The sequence below is a fragment of the Saimiri boliviensis genome, chromosome 13 (assembly GCF_048565385.1).
Source record: "Saimiri boliviensis isolate mSaiBol1 chromosome 13, mSaiBol1.pri, whole genome shotgun sequence".
NCBI lineage: Eukaryota > Metazoa > Chordata > Mammalia > Primates > Cebidae > Saimiri > Saimiri boliviensis.
The window spans coordinates 46,343,122-46,361,107 of NC_133461.1; the positions used below are offsets into that span (position 1 = coordinate 46,343,122).

Consider the following 17,986-nt stretch of genomic DNA (forward strand, 5'->3'; position numbering starts at 1 on the left):
CCATTCAGCGGACCTTGGGTGCTCTTAGAGATTTCTTTTAAATTGGCAAGCTAGTCCCGGTGCAATGCCTCACGCCTGTAATCCTAGCACTTTGGGAGGCCAAGGTGGGAGGATCATTGGAACCCAAGAGTTCAAGACCAGACTTGGCAACAGCAAATCCCATCTTTACAAAAAGTAAAAAAAAAAAAAAAAAAAAAAAAAAAAAAAAAAAAAAAAGCAGGATGTGCTGATGTGTGCCTGTGGTCCCAGCTACTCGGGAGGTGGAGGCAGGAGAATCACTTGAGCCTGGGAGATTGAGGCTGCAGTGAACTATGATTGTGCCACTGCCTTCCAGCCTGGGCAACAGAGCGAGACCTTGTCTCAAGAAAATAAACAAATAAATTGGCAAACTAGGAGAGAAACAGCATGACAAGTATAGCCTGGCATTTTGTTAAAAAAAAAAAAAAAGCTTATAGAAAATGTCTACACATACATTTACCCTATGAGCCAGCAATTTCAGTATTTGCCCCAGAGAAATGAAAACATTTGGCCATCAAGGCTTGAACATGAATGTTCATAGCAGCTTCATTTTTGATAACACAATACTGGAGACAGCCTAGGTGTCCACCAAAATGAGAATGGAAAAGCAGCTTTGGCATAATTAGACAAAAGAATGCTATTGCATTCTATTGCAAAATAATTTCTTTTCTACAAAAACAAATGTATTACTGGTACATACAACCTAGATGAATCTCAAAAAGTTATGCTGAGTGATAGAAGTCTATTCTGGAGTACACACTATATGGCTCCATTTATATAAAGTTCTAGGAGAGGCAAAACTAAAAAAAATTTAAATAAAAAGTCATTGCCTCTGGGGGATAGAGACGAGGGCTGAGCAGGAAGAGGCATTGGCATTTTCTGGGGTCATGGTCATTTTCACATCTTGGAAGGGGTTTGGGTTACACGGGTGTGTGCATTCTCCAAAACTTGGTAAATGTACACTTAAAATTGGTGTGTTTCAGGCTATATAATTTTGCCTTAGAAGAAAAAATGCAAATAAATCTTGAACTCTAGTTAATTATATAATATATATGTGTGTGTGTGTGTGTGTATATGTGTGTGTGTGTGTGTGTGTGTGTGTGTGTGTGTGTTCAGTATACTGATGTATACTTATGGCTATAATTTAATTTGAAATTCACCAGGAGAAATAAGGTGAATGTGTTCAGTATACTGATGTATACTTATGGCTGTAATTTAATTTGAAATTCACCAAGAGAAATAAGATGGATTGATGAATGGACAGAGACATGGATAGATATATAATAAACCGAGAACAGTAAAATGCTAATGGTGAAATCTTGGTGGTGGAAATCCAAGTGCACACTGAAAATTCTTTCAGTTTGCTATGTGTGTGAAAAGTTTCCCAATAGAATGTTGGGGAAAATGTCTATTGATGTATGGTATGCTATTCAGTTAACAACAGTCATACACCTGTCATCTAGAAGCATTATGATATGTACTAAAGACACAAGAATGCAGAAAGACAAAGCTTTTGGCTCAGAGGTTTCACAGTTTCATAAAGGAGACCAAAGTATCAAATTGTGAGGGAAACAAACATGTCAACAATTTTCTGGAATAGTCTAATTTCAAGTATTTTGCTTTTATTTATTTGATATTTAAAAGAAATGCATTTTATTATTATTTAAGTTTCTGTTTTTGTTTTTGAATATTTCAGGGATACAAGTGCAGGATTTTTAAATTTTAATTTTTTTAAAAACAGTCTCCTATCATCCAGGCTGGCGTACAGTGGCACAGTCATGGCTCACAGCAGCCTTGAAATTCCTGGGCTCTGCTGATCTTCCTTCCCACGTCAGCCTCCCAGGTAGCTGAGAACCCAGGTGTACACCACCATAGCCAGCTAATTTCTAATTTTTTTTTTTTTTGTGTGTGTGTGTGTGTGTAAAGACGAGGTCTCACTATGTTGCTCAGGCTGGCCTAGAACTCCTGGGCTCAAGCAATCATCCTGCCTTGGCCTTCTAAAGTGCTGGGATTATAGGCATGAACCACCAAGCCTGGCCATGGATTTTTCACACGTGTAGATTGCATAGCAGTTACATCTAGGCTTTTTAGTGCATCCATCACCGGGATAGTGAACACTGTATCCAGTAGGAAATTTTCAATCCTTACTTTCTCCTACCTTCCCAACTTTTGGAGTCCCCAGTGTCTATTATTCCACTCTGTATGCCCACGTGTACCCACTGTTTAAATTCTACCTATATTCCATGAATACCATACGGTATTCGACTTTCTGTTTTTGAGTTATTTCACGTAGGTTAATGGCCTCCATTTCCATCCATGTGTCTGCAGAAGACGTGATTTCATTCTTTTTTATGGCTGAATAGTATCCCATGGTATATATGGGCCACATTTTAAAAATCCAATCCTTCACTGATGGACACTTAGGTTGATTCTATATTCAAGTACTTTGCTTTTAAACGTAAGAAATTCCTTAAGTAAATTACTCCATATTATTTTGATTGACTATTTTTGAAAGCGATTTTTTTGTCAACAAACTCCCAAGTTAAGAAAAAAATCTTTCCTCAAATGCTGTCTTCTAATTTTGTTTAGGGAAATATTTTTGTCATCACCATATCTCGCCTGTCTGTTGCTTCTGTGACCTATTGACATAATATTTAAAATTTACTTTACAGCAAGGAAAAGGGTACTGAAAATGCATGGAAAAGTCAATGCAAGAAGAAAAAAAGGTTAATATTTAAGGTTCACATTGGTTGGAGTTATCTTAACTTCTCCCCACCCTCTTCCTGCAGAATCTCCTCCTTCCAACTGAGGATTCTTTCTAAAACCTGGTCAGAAAGTGACCTGCTCATAATTGTCTGCGACTCTCTGCTGCATGAAGAGTCTGATCCCACAGCCTTAGCTGCTGTTCCAAGTCCTTCACAGGGTGGCCTGTACCCGTCTCTTGACCCACACCTTCTGCTGCACTTACCGCCCTAATCCCTTACCCCGAGCCACCCTCACCTGTGTGAGGTGAGCTTCGGATCTAGATCCTCCCTTAGCTTGTTTACTGGCTCTGGATTGGTTCGCTTTTGCGTTACTATAAAGAAATACCTGTGGCTGGTAATTTATAAAGAAAAGAGGTTTAATTGGCTCATAGTTCTGCAGGCGAACCAGAGGTGTGCTGGCATCTGCTTCTGGTGAGGGCATCAGGAAGCTTCCAACTGTTGGCAGAAAGTGAAGGAGGAGCCAGTGTATCACATGATGAGAGCAGGAAAAAGAGAGAGGGGAGAGAGGTGCTACACTCTTTTAAACAACCAGATCTCATGTGAACTGCCTGAGCGAGAACTGACCCATCACCAGGGGGATGGCACAAATCCATTCATGAGGGATCCACTCCCATCAGCCAATACCTCCCGCTAGGCTCTACGTCCATCAGTGGAGGTCACATTTCAACTGAGATTTGGAGGGGACCCATATCCAAACTATATCAATTTCCATTTTTCATCAAAAGCCCACCTCTCTAACAAGAGCTCCGAGACATTTCCTTTCCCGTTAAACTTGGAGGAATTGGGAATGACAAAGAAATTAATCAAAAGAAGAATTAATCTCTCCAATCAGCCTTGGCATTTTCTATCTTTGATGGTTTTTTTTTTTTTTCTTGAGTGTCTTGATCTTCATAATAAGCTATTTGTAACTACTTCTTTCACTATATTGTGAGCCTCTGGAGGGCAAGGGCTGGGTCTTACACATCTTTGAACAATTTTAAAGCTGCTAAACAGGGCTCTGCACATAATGAGAATTCAACATATGCTTTGTTGAATCTAATTTTTTCAGAAAGAGTCAACATCTATTCTTAAGATAGTCCACACCAGGCTGACTGTGTTATTTGTGAATCCATTGGCCAGCGTCATTTCCTCCGAAGTGCAGCATTTTTGATAGAACCAGAGGCTCATGACTGACCTTCAGAAAGACGTTTTCTATATCACCATCAGAGTGGTACAGGTTTTATTAGACTTCTGTAATCCAGGTCTCGTTTCTCAGGCCGCTCTGAAGCATATCACACTTTATCTAAGAGGGTCACAGTTAGTGAAGGGAGGTATTGGACTTTGCAATTTGCGTTGCTGAAGAACTTAGGAAATGGCTTAATTTTTTTTCCTTCTGGCTTTGATAGATTGACTTTGCCTCTTTTACTGCATGCATAGTGCCATCTTGTGGCCAGAAAGCATATAACACTCATAGTTACGCCACAGCGCTTCTGCTGTTCCATTTGATTTCTGTAGTCCAGAGGATTTCCAAATGTAGAAACTTGCAGATTATTACTAGGTGAGCACATACGTAATTTACTGCTAAGCCAACTCAATCTGGTTCCATCTAGGTGGGGTATATCTAGAAGCATTTAAGATGCTTGTATTCCGTGTGTTTCCGACTTCTTTCATTGAAGTACCCCAACCCAGTGTTTTTCTTTGAAAAAGAACCTATGTAAACTAGGGAAATAATAGATGGGGTCCTTGGAGAGGCTGAGAATGACAAACTCGAGATTACTTTAGAAGGGTACAACCCAAGAGGGCTTTGCAAAACCAAACTTCCTGCTAGAAGAAGCTGAAAGCAGTTGATGATGGGCAGGGGAACATCTAGGGTACGATTTAAGGTCTAGCCTCGGCTAAAAAGAAAGAAGAATAAAACAGATCTTTAGCACAGTGAGTAAAATCTCCAACAATCTGAGTAACCAGAATATACGAACTAAAAGGGATTTTGAACCATTGCAAATGGATCATGTCCTGCACTAAAACCTCTGTAGTTTTCCTCAGAATCCCTCAAACCCACTGAGAATCCATTGATTCAGACTTAACAGTGAGAACTCACTTGGGCTTGGGATGCAGCAGATTAAATATTGCCCGTTAAATGAATCATGCACAGGTTTAGAAAACCAGTCTGAAAATTTTGTTTGGATTTTTGCAATTGTCCTGCTTGAAGGTACCAAAAACCCTTCTTCTCTGAGGCAGGTAAATTCCTCCCACCTCGGTTCACCATTCTTCCTATGACTGGCCATCTATTCATTCAATCACCAACAATTTCTTTTATTGATTGATACTGGAGTAAGTACGAGATGACAAACATCAAAAAGGCACATACCTGCCTTCGATTATCTCAATACCTACTGACACTATGAACTATGGGGGATGCAAATGAATTCTTCAACCGTCTTAGGACCCTAATTTCAGAGATCCGATCTATAGGAACAATGGGAATGCAAATGGTCAGTACCTGGTGCTACCTGACTTTTAGCGACAAGGAAGTGGGCCGAAGTGTAGCCTGATTAATGCTTAATTACAAATATATTTCTGTCCAGAACTCAGCATGCAATCCTTGTTAACCCTGGGGGACAGTTTCAAGTCTGATAATAATTGAGGAGGAGGCAACCACTACTAATAGGCCTTAAGGAACGAGGAGAGATATGGGTTCGGGAACTCAGAGAGGGAGCTGCTCTAACAGAGAGACGCATGACAGAGGGAGCCGGGGGAAGAGATGCCCTGACCTCATTTTTCTCTTTCTCACCAATCTCTAGCCAAGGTCATCACTGGCCAAGCCCATCTAGAAGCCAGAGGCAGCAAGCAGTGCCCGTTGAAACATCCGTAAAAGGTAAGCTCCTGGGTCTCAGAGCAGGGCGAAGAAGGGCAAAGAGTGAGTATGAAGAGGCAAATGGAAAATATCCGGCCCAGGGCACATCTAGATTTTTAGCAGAGACACACGTTCCTCGTCACATTTTTTCAATCTGGATGGGTGAGTTTTTGTAATCTGTGGAGCAATGTGAGTCCATTCCCATTCAAGGATGGACTTGACACTGTATGTTTCATATCATGCCAATAATGCATTATAGCAAGTGGGGTGGGGGTATGATGGAAGGTGTGGGGGACAGAGACAATGCTGATAGCTTCTTGATTAGGAAGTGGGTAGAAAGAAAGTCAGAGATTGAATGGCATAGCCAGATCCACCAAGTGAAAGCTCAAGGTTCATGTATATCATTGTGAAGTAGTAGAACATTTGAAGGTTGACTGTGACAAATTAAAGATGCATGTTGTAATTTCCAGAACCATTGTAATCACCCAATGCGTTCTTCCTGACACTGCACAGACAAAGCCAATTTACGGAGACCATGACATTACAATAAAGAGTTTAATTGACATGGACCAGCCATATCACATGGGAGGCTGTTGTCAAATCAATATCCCTGAAAATTTGGAGGCGAGAGTTTTTCAAGGATATTTGGGAATGGGTGCTACTAATTGGTTGGAGACATGATCACAAGGGTGTGGAAAATGGTCCTAGTGCGCCAAGTCTGCTACAGGATTGGGGCCACAGGAGCAGCTGAGCCAAGAGTCACGGGTATCCAGTCATCAAAAATGCGAAAGCCCGAAAGGACATCTCAAAAGGCCAATCTTATGTTTTATAATAATAATGTTATCTGCCGGAGTAATTGGAGAAGTTGCCAATCTTGTGACTTTTGAAATAATGGATGGGAATTGTTTATACTTACACCTTAGCAGACTACAAACCCCTTTCATCCTCCTAACCTGGTGGCCTTTCATTAGTTTTATAAGGTGGTTTAGTTTTAGGGAAAGGCTCTTATCATCTAAATCAGGCATCCCCAAACTTTTTACACAGGGGGCCAGTTCACTGTCCCTCAGACCGTTGGAGGGCCACCATATACTGTGCTACTCTCACTGACCGCCAATGAAAGAGGTGCTCCTTCCTGACGTGCGGCGGGGGGCCGGATAAATGGCCTCAGGGGCTGAATGTGGCCTGCGGGCTGTAGTTTGGGGACCCCTGCCCTAGAGTGTAAGTACAAATCTAAGTGGGAAAAAATTCAATTTTCCCTGGTGCAAAAAAAGGATCCCTCCCTGTCTCTCATCTCTTTTCTTAGAGCATTTAGTTTAAAAAACTTGTGGTTGCTAATTATTTCTCTTTCTCCTTTGCCAGCTTTATAAGCAGGGATGCCTTTCTGAAGGCCCTGGGGCTATCTCTTTGAAATGTTAACATCAAAGAAGCTAGCACCCCTATCTTCCCATCTCCATGGGTGCTGGCTCCAAATCCTAACTAGCTACCTGTGAGTGTGATCTAAGAAGTTTTATTATTTCTTTGAATAAAGGCAATTAGCAAACACAATAGCCACCTCAATTACCAGGTGAATTTAAGATGAGCTATGCATGACAAATGGCTCTGTCAAATCCTCTCACTTGAGGACAAGCTATAGTGTATCTTGTGAACAGGTGTGTTCTAAATGGCTATATAAAAAGCAAGAGCTTTCTGTCTTTGCAATTTCTTTAGGAGCTACCTATGATGTGCCTCGCCTTCCTGGTTTAATGCTTATTCAGTAATAAAACTGCTTTCTTTCCCTTTTACTTTGTGGATAGTTTTCTTAGCTTGACGGGATATCTTGTTGTATTTCCTCAACAAGAGAACCAATTAAAAAGTAAACACAAGTGGGTGTAGGGGAAGGTCAGAAGAGGTGCTACAGTGGAACCCTAAAACATGCGGTACACAAAAGGAATCAGGAAGCAAGAGTGGAGGAAGACAAAAAAAACCAACGAAAATCCGGATGGACAAGGAGAAAACACACAGCAAGATGGAAGCTTAAACTTATCCATATAAATAATTGCTGCAAAACCTTCCGTTAAAAGTCAGAAATGTCAAAACGGGAAAAGGCAAGACCTACCTGTATATTGTTTATAAAATGTACTATAAAGGCACAGACAGGTGGCAAGCAAAAGGATCAAAAAGATATACCACAGAAGCACTAACCGTAAGAAGACTTTATTAATGCTAGGCGAAGTGGATTTCAGGACAAAGAATTTGTTAAAAGAAAAACTTCAGGCAAATTAAATTTTACAAAGTTGGCTGGGTGTGGCGGCTCATACCTGTAATCCCAGGAGTTTGGGAGGCTGAGGCAGTGGATCACTTGAGGCCAGGAGTTCGAGATCAGCCTGGGCAACATGAGGAAACCTTATCTCTACTAAAAAAAATTATAATAATACAAAAATTAGCCTGGGGTGGTGGCGCACGCCTGTAATCCTAGCTACTCGGGAGGCTGGGGCAGGAGAATTACTTGAGCCCAAGAGGCAGAGGTTGCAGTGAGACAAGATCCCACCACTGCAAAATAAAAATAAATAAATAGGTAAATAAACAAATATACTTTACAAACTTCAATTGAGCAAAGAACAATTCACAGATTGGGCAGCCCCTAAACCAGAGTAGATGCAGAACCATGCTGGCGCTACCACGTGGCCGCAGAGGATTTATGGATAGAGAAAGGAAGTGAGGTACAGAAATAGCGGGACTGGTTACAGCTCATGGTTCGCCTTATTTGAATGCAGTTTGAACAGTTGTCCACCTGTGAGTGGTTGAAGTATTGTGGCTGTGATTGCCTGAGACAAGAGTAGGTTATAATATGTTTACACATCCAGTTAGGTTACAGTTCACTAAGTATGGAGAAACCTTCAGGTCAAACTAAAAATTCGTAAGGAGGGCCGGGTGTGGTGGCACGTGCCTGTAATTCCAGCGCTTTGGGAGGCCGAGGTGGACGATCACCTGAGGTAGGGAGTTCAAGACCAGTTTGGTCAACATAGAGAAACCCCCATCTCGACTAAAAATACAAAATTAGCTGGGCATAGTGGCACATGCCTGTAATCCCAGCTACTCGGGAGGCTGAGGCAGGAGACTCGCTTGAACCCAGGAGGCAAAGGTTGTAGTGAGCCGAGACTGTGCCATTGCACTCCAGCCTGGGCAACAAGAGCAAAATTCCATCTAAAAAAAGAAAAAAAAAAAAAAAAGAATGTAAAGGCAGGCAGCTTTAGGCTATAAGTAATTAGCAGTTATAAACAGAGATTAGCAGAGATGAAGAGGCATTTCATAATGATAAAAAGATCAGTTCTTCAGGAACACAGTAATCTTAAATGTGTTTGTACCTAATAACACAGGCAAAAAGTTTCAAAACACAGGAAGCAAAAACAGAAAAAAATAAAGGGGGAAATAGGCAAAGCCACACTTGGGAGACTTCCACACCGTTCTCTTAGTCATTAATAGAAAAAGTAGACAAAGTAATTGGGAATGATATAGAAGATTAAAATGAAACATATAATGAAACCAAAAAATTTTTGTCCGTTAAGAGAGTCAGATTTAATGATCTGAAATGTCTCATTTTTAGGTGACGTTTGGTTAGCAATGTCCTATTGCAGACTTTTTGATGTGGTGGTGATTGGAATATGTTCTGTAGCGATCAGCCGGAATTCGCTGATTGGAGCGGGAACTGAAGTCACAGGAATAAAACAGTCTTCATGCTTTAGGATGTCCGGATGCGCCAGTGCTGTGAAATCTTCATTCATGAGACATTCCAGTTTGCCAGCAGTGTAGACTAGAATATGCTACACCCCCCAAAATATTTTTTTAGTATAAGGGTTATTTTGAGAAACAACAGACGCAGGAAAAGCTCTGAAGACAGAATGTAAGTTTATCGTTTGTAAAGGAATTTACGTTTATAAAGGAAATGTCTATTTGTAAGGTTGTCTCCCTCTGTACCAGACACAGGGATGACTATAAATGACAAGGACATTGACTGAAATCTGTATAACAAATCTTACCCAAGCTTACCAGACTTTTCCTGGTCACCTTCCATTGTTTCTACTGCCCAAAAGCCCCCAATCCCTTTTCCTTTGTTTTAGCCCAAGTTGGTATATTGTTAAACTAAATTTTGGCCTGAGGCTGCCTTCATACCTCGAATCCCCACATGACCAACTGCAACCTAGCCTGGTACATAAATGAACTGACAGCCTAACTTAGGAATGTACTTTTGTAACACATAGCTGAGTGTCAATCAATCACAGCAACTGAGTTCAGCCAGTCACTGGCTGCCAACTGATCAGCCCACCTCCGAATAAGGCGAAGGCTCAGCTGTAACCAGTCAAGCGGTTTCCCGACCTCACTTCCATTTTCTGTCGATAAATACTGCCTGCCCACATTGCAGAACAGAGTTCTCTGAACGTTTCTACTTCCAGGGCAGCCCAATTTTGTGAATCATCCTTTGCCTAATTAGACCGTGAGATTTAGTTTGTTTAAAGCTCTTCTTTTAACATTTTACACCCAAGATCTAACCACCCCTTTGAGCTACTCATCCCAGTTACGCCAAAGCATGCATGAGATACACATGTTAATAGACTATGTCTGTTTTTTTCTTGCTAATCTGTGTTTGTTACAGAGCCCCAGCCGGGGACCTAGAAGAAAAAGATTTTTTTTTCTTCTGACAGCAGCAACTCTGATCTTTTCCCTTGTAAACTATGACAAGCAATTAAGCCTCTCAAACATTGGTAGATTGATTCTCTTTGGTTTAGATATACCAACAAATTCCAGCCAAGCCCAACAGATTTCTCCAGTGTTACTCTGGGCGGAATGCAATCTTTAATTCCTTAGAAACAAGGTTGCCAGAATTGGAAAATGAAAATGCTGAGTACCCAGATAAATTTGAATTTTAGATAACCGATAACTTTTTTAATTTCAAGCAGATCTAATTAAATAACAAAGTCCAAGAAATACCTGCCTTTAGGGCACTCTCCCTAACAACTGAGCTTTATTCCTTGTAAAATATAATAGAGAAAGTGTCACTCTAAAGGTAGTCTTTTTATTTAAATATTTTATGACACACATACAAATATAATCTCTCCCCAAAAGACAAATGTAAAACTAATACAAATCACTTTTTCAGGAACACAGAAAATCATTTAGAAAATGTGATTATGCTACAAAGCGTAGGTTAGGTTTCTGAGGCTGTTCAAGGAGGAAGCTTAAGAACCACTTTTATTTGTTTTGAGTACATAGGTGATATTTACATTTTCACATACTAGTGATATTCCTGTTGCATACTTGGCAAAATCAAACTGTTAATAAGTCTACAATAATAGTAAAAGAAACAACAATTACTAGGTACAGAGTAAACAATTCTAGATCATGGAAGAGTAACCTCCATTTAAGCAATAGACGCAGATCTCTAAAACTACATGCCCTGATCTATACAGTTAGTGGGAGCACACTGTATAAATCCTTTGCGTAACACCATGCAACAATTTTTTTAAAGTCTGCAAAATTTTAAAGTCACTTCCCTAGCAAAATATCTTCAGTTAAGAAATTAGTCTTTGAAAATTATGAAAATTATTGTGTTGTGGGAAATATTTATATAAATTATTACTGATAATGCACACATATCTTGAAATATTATTTCTAGGAGCAATAAAATATAACCTATTTAGGAGCTAAGGAACCCAAATAATTTGTAAAAAAATTAACTTACAGAAAAGAAAGGCAAGGATGTTGTGCAAACTCAAGTCAATTATTTGAGGTTTTTATAATGTAATATTGAGTACTTAATATACTAAGTCACACCCGGCCAGTCAACAACTGAGAGATCAAAATAAAATCATAATTTCAAAGACAGAATTACAGAAATATAGGACCTTTTGAGATTTTTGGCAATTGTAAACAAAAAAAGATGGTTTGTACAATTCAGTGTAAGTCCACAATTATTTGGCACCCACATTAGGCACTGAGGATAACCCAGCCGTGAATGGTTCCTACCACAACTAGAAAACATGGCTGGTTAATGCAGCTGCACTAAATTGAAGCTGTTTAGAAGATAATCTATCCTAAGGTGTTTTTTTTAACTGTAAAAAGTATAAAAATTTTGCTTTGGATTATTCAACTGAATTTGGAGTGTTCAACATTTTCATGGCAGTTGAGATAAGAGGTATAATGCTATTTTTAAGACTATACAGTATGTATGTGCACACACACACACACACACAGTCATGTGCACAAAAACATAACAATGTGTATTGTTATCATCAGTGTTCTAAAATTCAATGAATCACACACAGATGAAAAGCAGGTGTCCCAAACTATGACCCGCGGGCCGCATGCAGCCCCTGAGGCCATTTATCCGGCCCCCGCCACACTTCAGGAAGGGGCACCTCCTTCATTGGTGGTCAGTGAGAGGAGCACAGTATGTGGCGGCCCTCCAACGGTCTGAGGGACAGTGAACTGGCCCCCTGTGTAAAAAGTTTGGGGACGCCTGATGAAAAGGGTTCAAGTCTTAAGGAAAATCAAAACTGGTGCCCAGATCGTGCATATATCTTTGGATCAATGAGGTGTTGAAAATCTGCTACATGCAATAAAGTACAGAATATGGAACATCAATGTTAACTGTTAATATGGTAGGCAAAGAGACCCATTCAATTTCCTGGGTTGCTTTACTGGTCGGAGGATGAACTGCATACTCTGTTAATTTGGTAAGTTCTCAGAAGCCAGATTGACTGTATTGCTTTGTCAGGATTGTCTGCATAGCTCACTAAAGGCACCTAAGAAGCAGCATCATCTCTATGTCCTCAGTAAATCATAGGGCATTTCTAAAATACACTCCTGGAAGCAGAGGCAGTGTGGCCCTTTGTATCTCAGCAACTAAGAAAAATCTAAAGCTCAATGTGTATGTGTCTCTGAGTCTGTAAAGCTCATGAAAAATCAGGTATATTGGAAACATGAAATTAGTCACTGCTAATTAAACTCTGGGTCAGTTTGTGGCTGTCTGCTGTTTAGGAGTAAGAATGCTGTACAGTGCTATGTTTGGTGACTCTGGTGGAAGATGTGGTTATGGTAGAATTAGAATGACCAGATTCCTCTAAACCAAAATCTGGCAGGGGGCCAGGGACTGCAGCTCCAGACACCATGGTGTTCCTAACCTTCAGAGAGTTTTCAGTGGGAATCAGATAACTGGATTGCAGAGTGGAAGCAGGTGCTAGGACTCTTTCTGTCACTGTCACATTCTGTCCCACTGCTAAATTAGGCATGGCCAGAGTGGGCTGCACACCTGAGCTGGGGGCAAGGAAGCTCTCTCTTTCCCTCACCATGACGTAATGTGCATCTTGCAGATGCTGGGTGCCTTCCAGAGGATTCGGTCCACCCCCATGAGGCTGTATTACTCTTTCAGTGACCACAACTGTACCTTCATTAGCATAAGGCTGATCTACCCAGGTAGAAGCTGGAGCATACACCCTTTCTGTCACAATAAGGCTCTGTGGCTGTCTAGGACCCAGGATCACAGTGCTTGGTGGCTTAGTGGAACCTGTGGCATAGGAAGCTTCTGTGGCCATCATATTACCAGAAGCCACTGGGTCAGGAAGAGGTGTAGCTACCTTTTGAGCCTGCCTAGAAGACACGGATCTTTCAGTGACTATTTCCTGAGTTACTTTCTCTGCATTTGCTTCTTGTAAAGATTTTGGAACCGGGAAGCTACTGCCAGAGGAGGTATTCTCTGAATTAACCATGGTTTGCTCATAGAGTGAACGTGAAGCTGTGTTCATACTTGTTTCTGTGGCACGTTTTTGCCTCTGCTCAATTTCCATATCTATATCTATTTTTTGACCCAGGCAAACTTCAGCTAGCGTCTTGAATTTAAGTCCCAAGTCATCTAAGAAGCGGTCATCTTGCTCTCCTTCAATAAAACTGCAACAGCCAATAGAAGCATTCAGAGATTCGGTTTCTTCCTGAGAATAAACCAGAAGGCAATCTTTGGCTATGTGATTTTCATCTTCCTCAGTGTAAGAGGCCGCTTTCTAAGATGAAAACAAAATGAAACAAACACAAAACAAATAATGAGCAATACAAATTCATTTAAAAACAAGACGATATTCCTGTTGAAAATGCAGTAATGTGAAGTGGATTACAGGGAAACACAAATTGAGAGAGATCCTGTATTCTCAAAAAATATTAATATCAGGGGAAAAACGGAAAGGCAGAGAGGACTGTTTCAGATTAAAGAAGACTAAAGTGTCAGGACAACTTAATGGAATGCAAGATTCTGAAAAAACAAAATTGCAACAAAAGACAGTGTGATAGTTGGCTACACTGAAATGTGCACTGTGTCAGTGGTAAAGTTCTACATTTGTTAACTGTACTATAGTGACGTAAAAGAATGAGTGTGGATGTGTGTCAGAGAGAGAGAGAGAATGGAAAAGCAAGTAGCAAATGTGGCCAAATGTTAATAATTGGGTTCAGAATTTCTACCATTCTTGCAAATTTTCTAATGACTTTGAAATGACTTCTAAATCAAAAGTTAGCACATACATACATAACCAAAAATGACTAGAGCAGGATTCGAGTGGAGAGGGAAAACCTATCAAAAATAAAACAAATAGGATGCTAGAACTGAGCTCAGCAGCGAGACAGGAAAGGCCAAGATGTAGTCTTCCTTGACACCAACCACATCCCCGTTAAGCTATACTTGGAGGTGGGTGAAGGACGGTATGAAAGAAGGGAGGGTGGAGAGGAGCAGAAAGTGGGAAAGCTCACTAATAATTTGTAAATATAGAAGACGGGGGATGGAAGCAACTTGCTTTCCTCAGTGGAAGCCCCCCTATTACTACTCTCTAGGGCCCTTCAGATGCCGTATATTCCAACTCTGCCCATCCTTATGGGAGCACAAGGCCTTGTTCTCAAGAAAACCACCCAGTCCTGCTTTTTTTTTTTTTTTTTTAATTATTCTGACTATGTCTGTATGATCTGTAGTAATGTTTTTTATTTGATTTCTGATATCCATAGTTTGTGTTTATTCTTTTAATATCCTAGTCTGGTAAAAGGTTTATCAATTTTATTGACCTCTTTAAATAATCAGTTTGTGGTTTCAATGTTTTTTTTTTTTTTCTATTACTTTTTGCTAAGTATTTCATTGATTTCTGCTCTAAAATTCATTATTACCTTATTTCTGCTTGTTTTGAGTTTAATTTGCTCTTCCAGCTTTTGAGGGTTGAAGCTTAGGTCACTGATATGAGACCTATCTTCTAATATAACCATTTTTGTGACAATTTCCCTTCAAGCACCACTGTAGTAGTGCCCCACAAATTTTCATAAAGTGTAATTTAATTTGCAGTCATGTGTATTTATAAATATTTGAGTATATTTTATATATTACTTTGTTACTGATCTCTGGTTTTATTTTTTTTTTTTGTCATCAAAGTACACTGTATGACTGCAGTTCTTCAAAAGTTATTTACATTTATTTTATGTTCTAGAATATAGTCTAAATCAAAAAGCATGTGTATTCTGCTTCTGTTGCATGGAGTGTTCTCTCAATGTTAACGAGATTGATTTGGTTGATAATACTAAGTTTTCTATATGCTTACTGATTCTGTCTACTTGTTCTTTCATTTACTGATAGAACAGGTTGAACTCTCCAACTATATGAATTTGTCTATTTCTCTATCAGTTCTGTTTTTGCTTTAAGTTTTTTTTTTTTTTTTTTGAGACGGAGTTCTGCTCTTGCTACCCAGGCTGGAGTGCAAAGGCACGATCTCGGCTCATCGCAACCTCTGCCTCCTGGGTTCAGGCAATTCTCCTGCCTCAGCCTCCTGAGTAGCTGGGATTACAGGCACGCGCCACCATGCCCAGCTAATTTTTTGTATTTTTAGTAGAGACGGGGTTTCACCGTGTTGACCAGGATGGTCTCGATCTCCTGAACCTCGTGATCCACCCCCCTCAGCCTCCCAAAGTGCTGGGATTATAGGCTTGAGCCACTGCGCCCGGCTTGCTTTAAGTTTTAATAATTTGTTATTGGGTTCTGACATATTTAGGAGTTTCAGACCTCCTGATGAATTGGCCCATTTTTCATTATGAACCATCCCTCATTATTCCTGGTAATAATCCTTGTTCTGAAGTATACTTATCTCTGTTATTATTATTATTATTTTTAGACAGAGTTTCTGTTGCCCAGGCTGGAGTGCAGTGGTCTGACACAGCTCACTGCATCCTTGGCTTCCCAGGCTCAAGTGATCCTCCTGCCTCAACCTCCTGAGTAGCTGTGACTATAGGTGTGTGCCAGGATGCCCAGCTAATTTTTTGTATTTTTGGAGAGTGAAGGTTTCGCCATATTGCCCAAACTGGTCTTGAACTTCTGGGCTCAAGCGATCAGCCTGCCTGGGCCTCCCGTAGTGCTGGGATCATAGGCATGAGCCACTGTGCCTGACCTCTACATCATACTTTTATTTTCAGTCCTGCTTCTAATTCCTAATTCTAGCATGAGCTTCCTTACTGCATCTGATCATCTTCCTGCAGCTTTTCTCATCATTTTTTGGTACACCCTCAGAATAGCAAAGCCAAGTACTCTCATACAGAAGGTAAAATTTAAATGGACTTAATAGATTGTGTTTTTTAGGTTATATATTCTCTGTCTCTCCTGCAGGGCTCATCCCTACCAAGTCTGCTACTGCAGGGATAAAACTTTCTGACCCACTGACATCTGTCTTGATCACGTAACTTGCTTTGGTCAATGAAATGTGAGTATAAAAAGCTGGAGGCTTTAAAAGCCATTGCCTGGTTCTGCCTTGCTCTTTTCTCTGGGCCACAAGGATGGCAGCTTCCCAGGTCAGATCTGCTCTCTCAGAGCATCTTGAAACGAAGACATCATGAAGCAGAGCAGAGCTGAGCTGACTGGCAGAAACATAACTGTAAGTGAGAAATATGCCTATGTGAGAACTAAGATCGTGGGCTCACTTGTTACCGCAGCATAATTTGGCTAACACCAACTGATTTAGTGGGTCCCATTTCTCTTTCCTTATTGCCTGTAAGTATTCCCTGAAAAAAGAAAAAAACCCCAAAGTCTCATTTGGATCCAAGGCAATGATTACCCTAATAATATTACATTTACATATAAATGTTCCCCACCCCCCCAATATATAAAACCAATCCTTACATCAGTGAAATAATTTCTTAAGAATTCTTCGTTCAGTGCAACAGCAGCTGTCTGAGCTCCAGCCACATCTCTGGAAGCTCCTGTGGCTCTTGTGTTCTTCATGGTTTCCTTGCTTATGATAGCCCCTGTGGCCCCTGTAACCTGGGTAGCTCTAGCAGAAAGCAGGCTTCTGTGTTCGTCCCACCTTCCATCCAGCTCAGACATTTCACGCTGCCCTTTGGCAAAGGAACCAGAGCTACTTTCTTTCATGGTAGCTTCCTTGGCCATACCTCCTACTCCATTTCTTCCTGCTAGACTGTCCCTTTGATCCACTGGCAGAAACGATGGCACCACCTGTGAGAGGAAACACAGCTGAGAACCGAGTCAGGAAGATGGAGGGGGACTCCTTCATCCTTGGAAGAAGGATCTGAGCCAAGTAGGCATTGGAAGGTATAAGCTATTTCCACTGAGGCCAATTAGAAAAAATCTTTTGGGTTAAATAACTTATATAAGTCTTATGAAGATCTTCTTTCTTATATCTTCTTGTTTTATAGCTGGATATAACCCAAAGAGGAAACAAGGCCCCAAAAGTCACATAGGGTCTCAGCTCCTTTACTCTGTGTGCACCAGTGGCATTTCAACCTTCCTGTGCAGTTTGATACCTTCATCTATAGTTATAGAATTTTTAATTTTGTTTTTACCTGGATCCATGGCCACCCAAAATAAAGACTATTTCCAAGTCTCTGATGCCACTAGGTATAGCCACCTGACTAAGCTGTGGTCAATGTGAATTAAGCAGAATGGAAGTTCTGGGAAGTGTGCTTAAAGAGCATTCTTCACTTTTCTCCCATTTGCTGGTTAGAATGTGGGAATGGCAGCTATGTAGCTAGCACTGACACATGAGGACAGCGTGGGAATGGAACTCAACCATGGAGGAAAAACAAGGAAGAGGGGGCCAGGGACCACACTGTGGAGGAATCACCAATATGTTGACTTGGACTGCCCATTTTACGTTTAAGCCACTGTTATTTTGAGTTCTTTGCCACTTGATGCTAAATTCTATCCTATTAGAAATGGTGCTCATAACAGACGATGATGAGAGGTACAGGGTGAAGATGCAACAGACAAAGGGATATGGCTATGAAGTCGTTGGGAAAGTGGGCTTTGCAACATTTTACAACTGTCATGGGGGTTGTGGGTTACCTCTGCAAACCCTGCGCATTGAGGGGA

At 40.7% G+C, this 17,986-nt stretch overlaps 1 protein-coding gene and 1 long non-coding RNA gene across 2 annotated transcripts in view; one reads left to right on the forward strand and one right to left on the reverse strand.

The window, feature by feature from the left end:
* Positions 1 to 3,375: 3,375 nt before the first annotated feature.
* LOC120361659 (uncharacterized) lies at positions 3,376 to 17,489 on the forward strand. The gene is made up of 6 exons (XR_005577811.2): positions 3,376 to 4,320; positions 5,564 to 5,637; positions 9,200 to 9,496; positions 13,461 to 13,631; positions 16,241 to 16,532; positions 17,311 to 17,489. It is a non-coding gene; the product is annotated as an uncharacterized LOC120361659 (long non-coding RNA).
* Positions 10,492 to 17,986, reverse strand: part of DSG2 (desmoglein 2) — a 49,230-nt gene continuing 41,735 nt past the window's right edge. Inside the window, exons 14-15 of the mRNA XM_039463746.2 lie at positions 16,778 to 17,110; positions 10,492 to 13,646 (exon numbers count right to left, since the gene is read on the reverse strand). Of these exons, the coding sequence (XP_039319680.2) occupies positions 12,627 to 13,646; positions 16,778 to 17,110 (1,353 nt within the window). The 3' untranslated portion in view covers positions 10,492 to 12,626. The remainder of the gene's footprint in view (positions 13,647 to 16,777; positions 17,111 to 17,986) is intronic.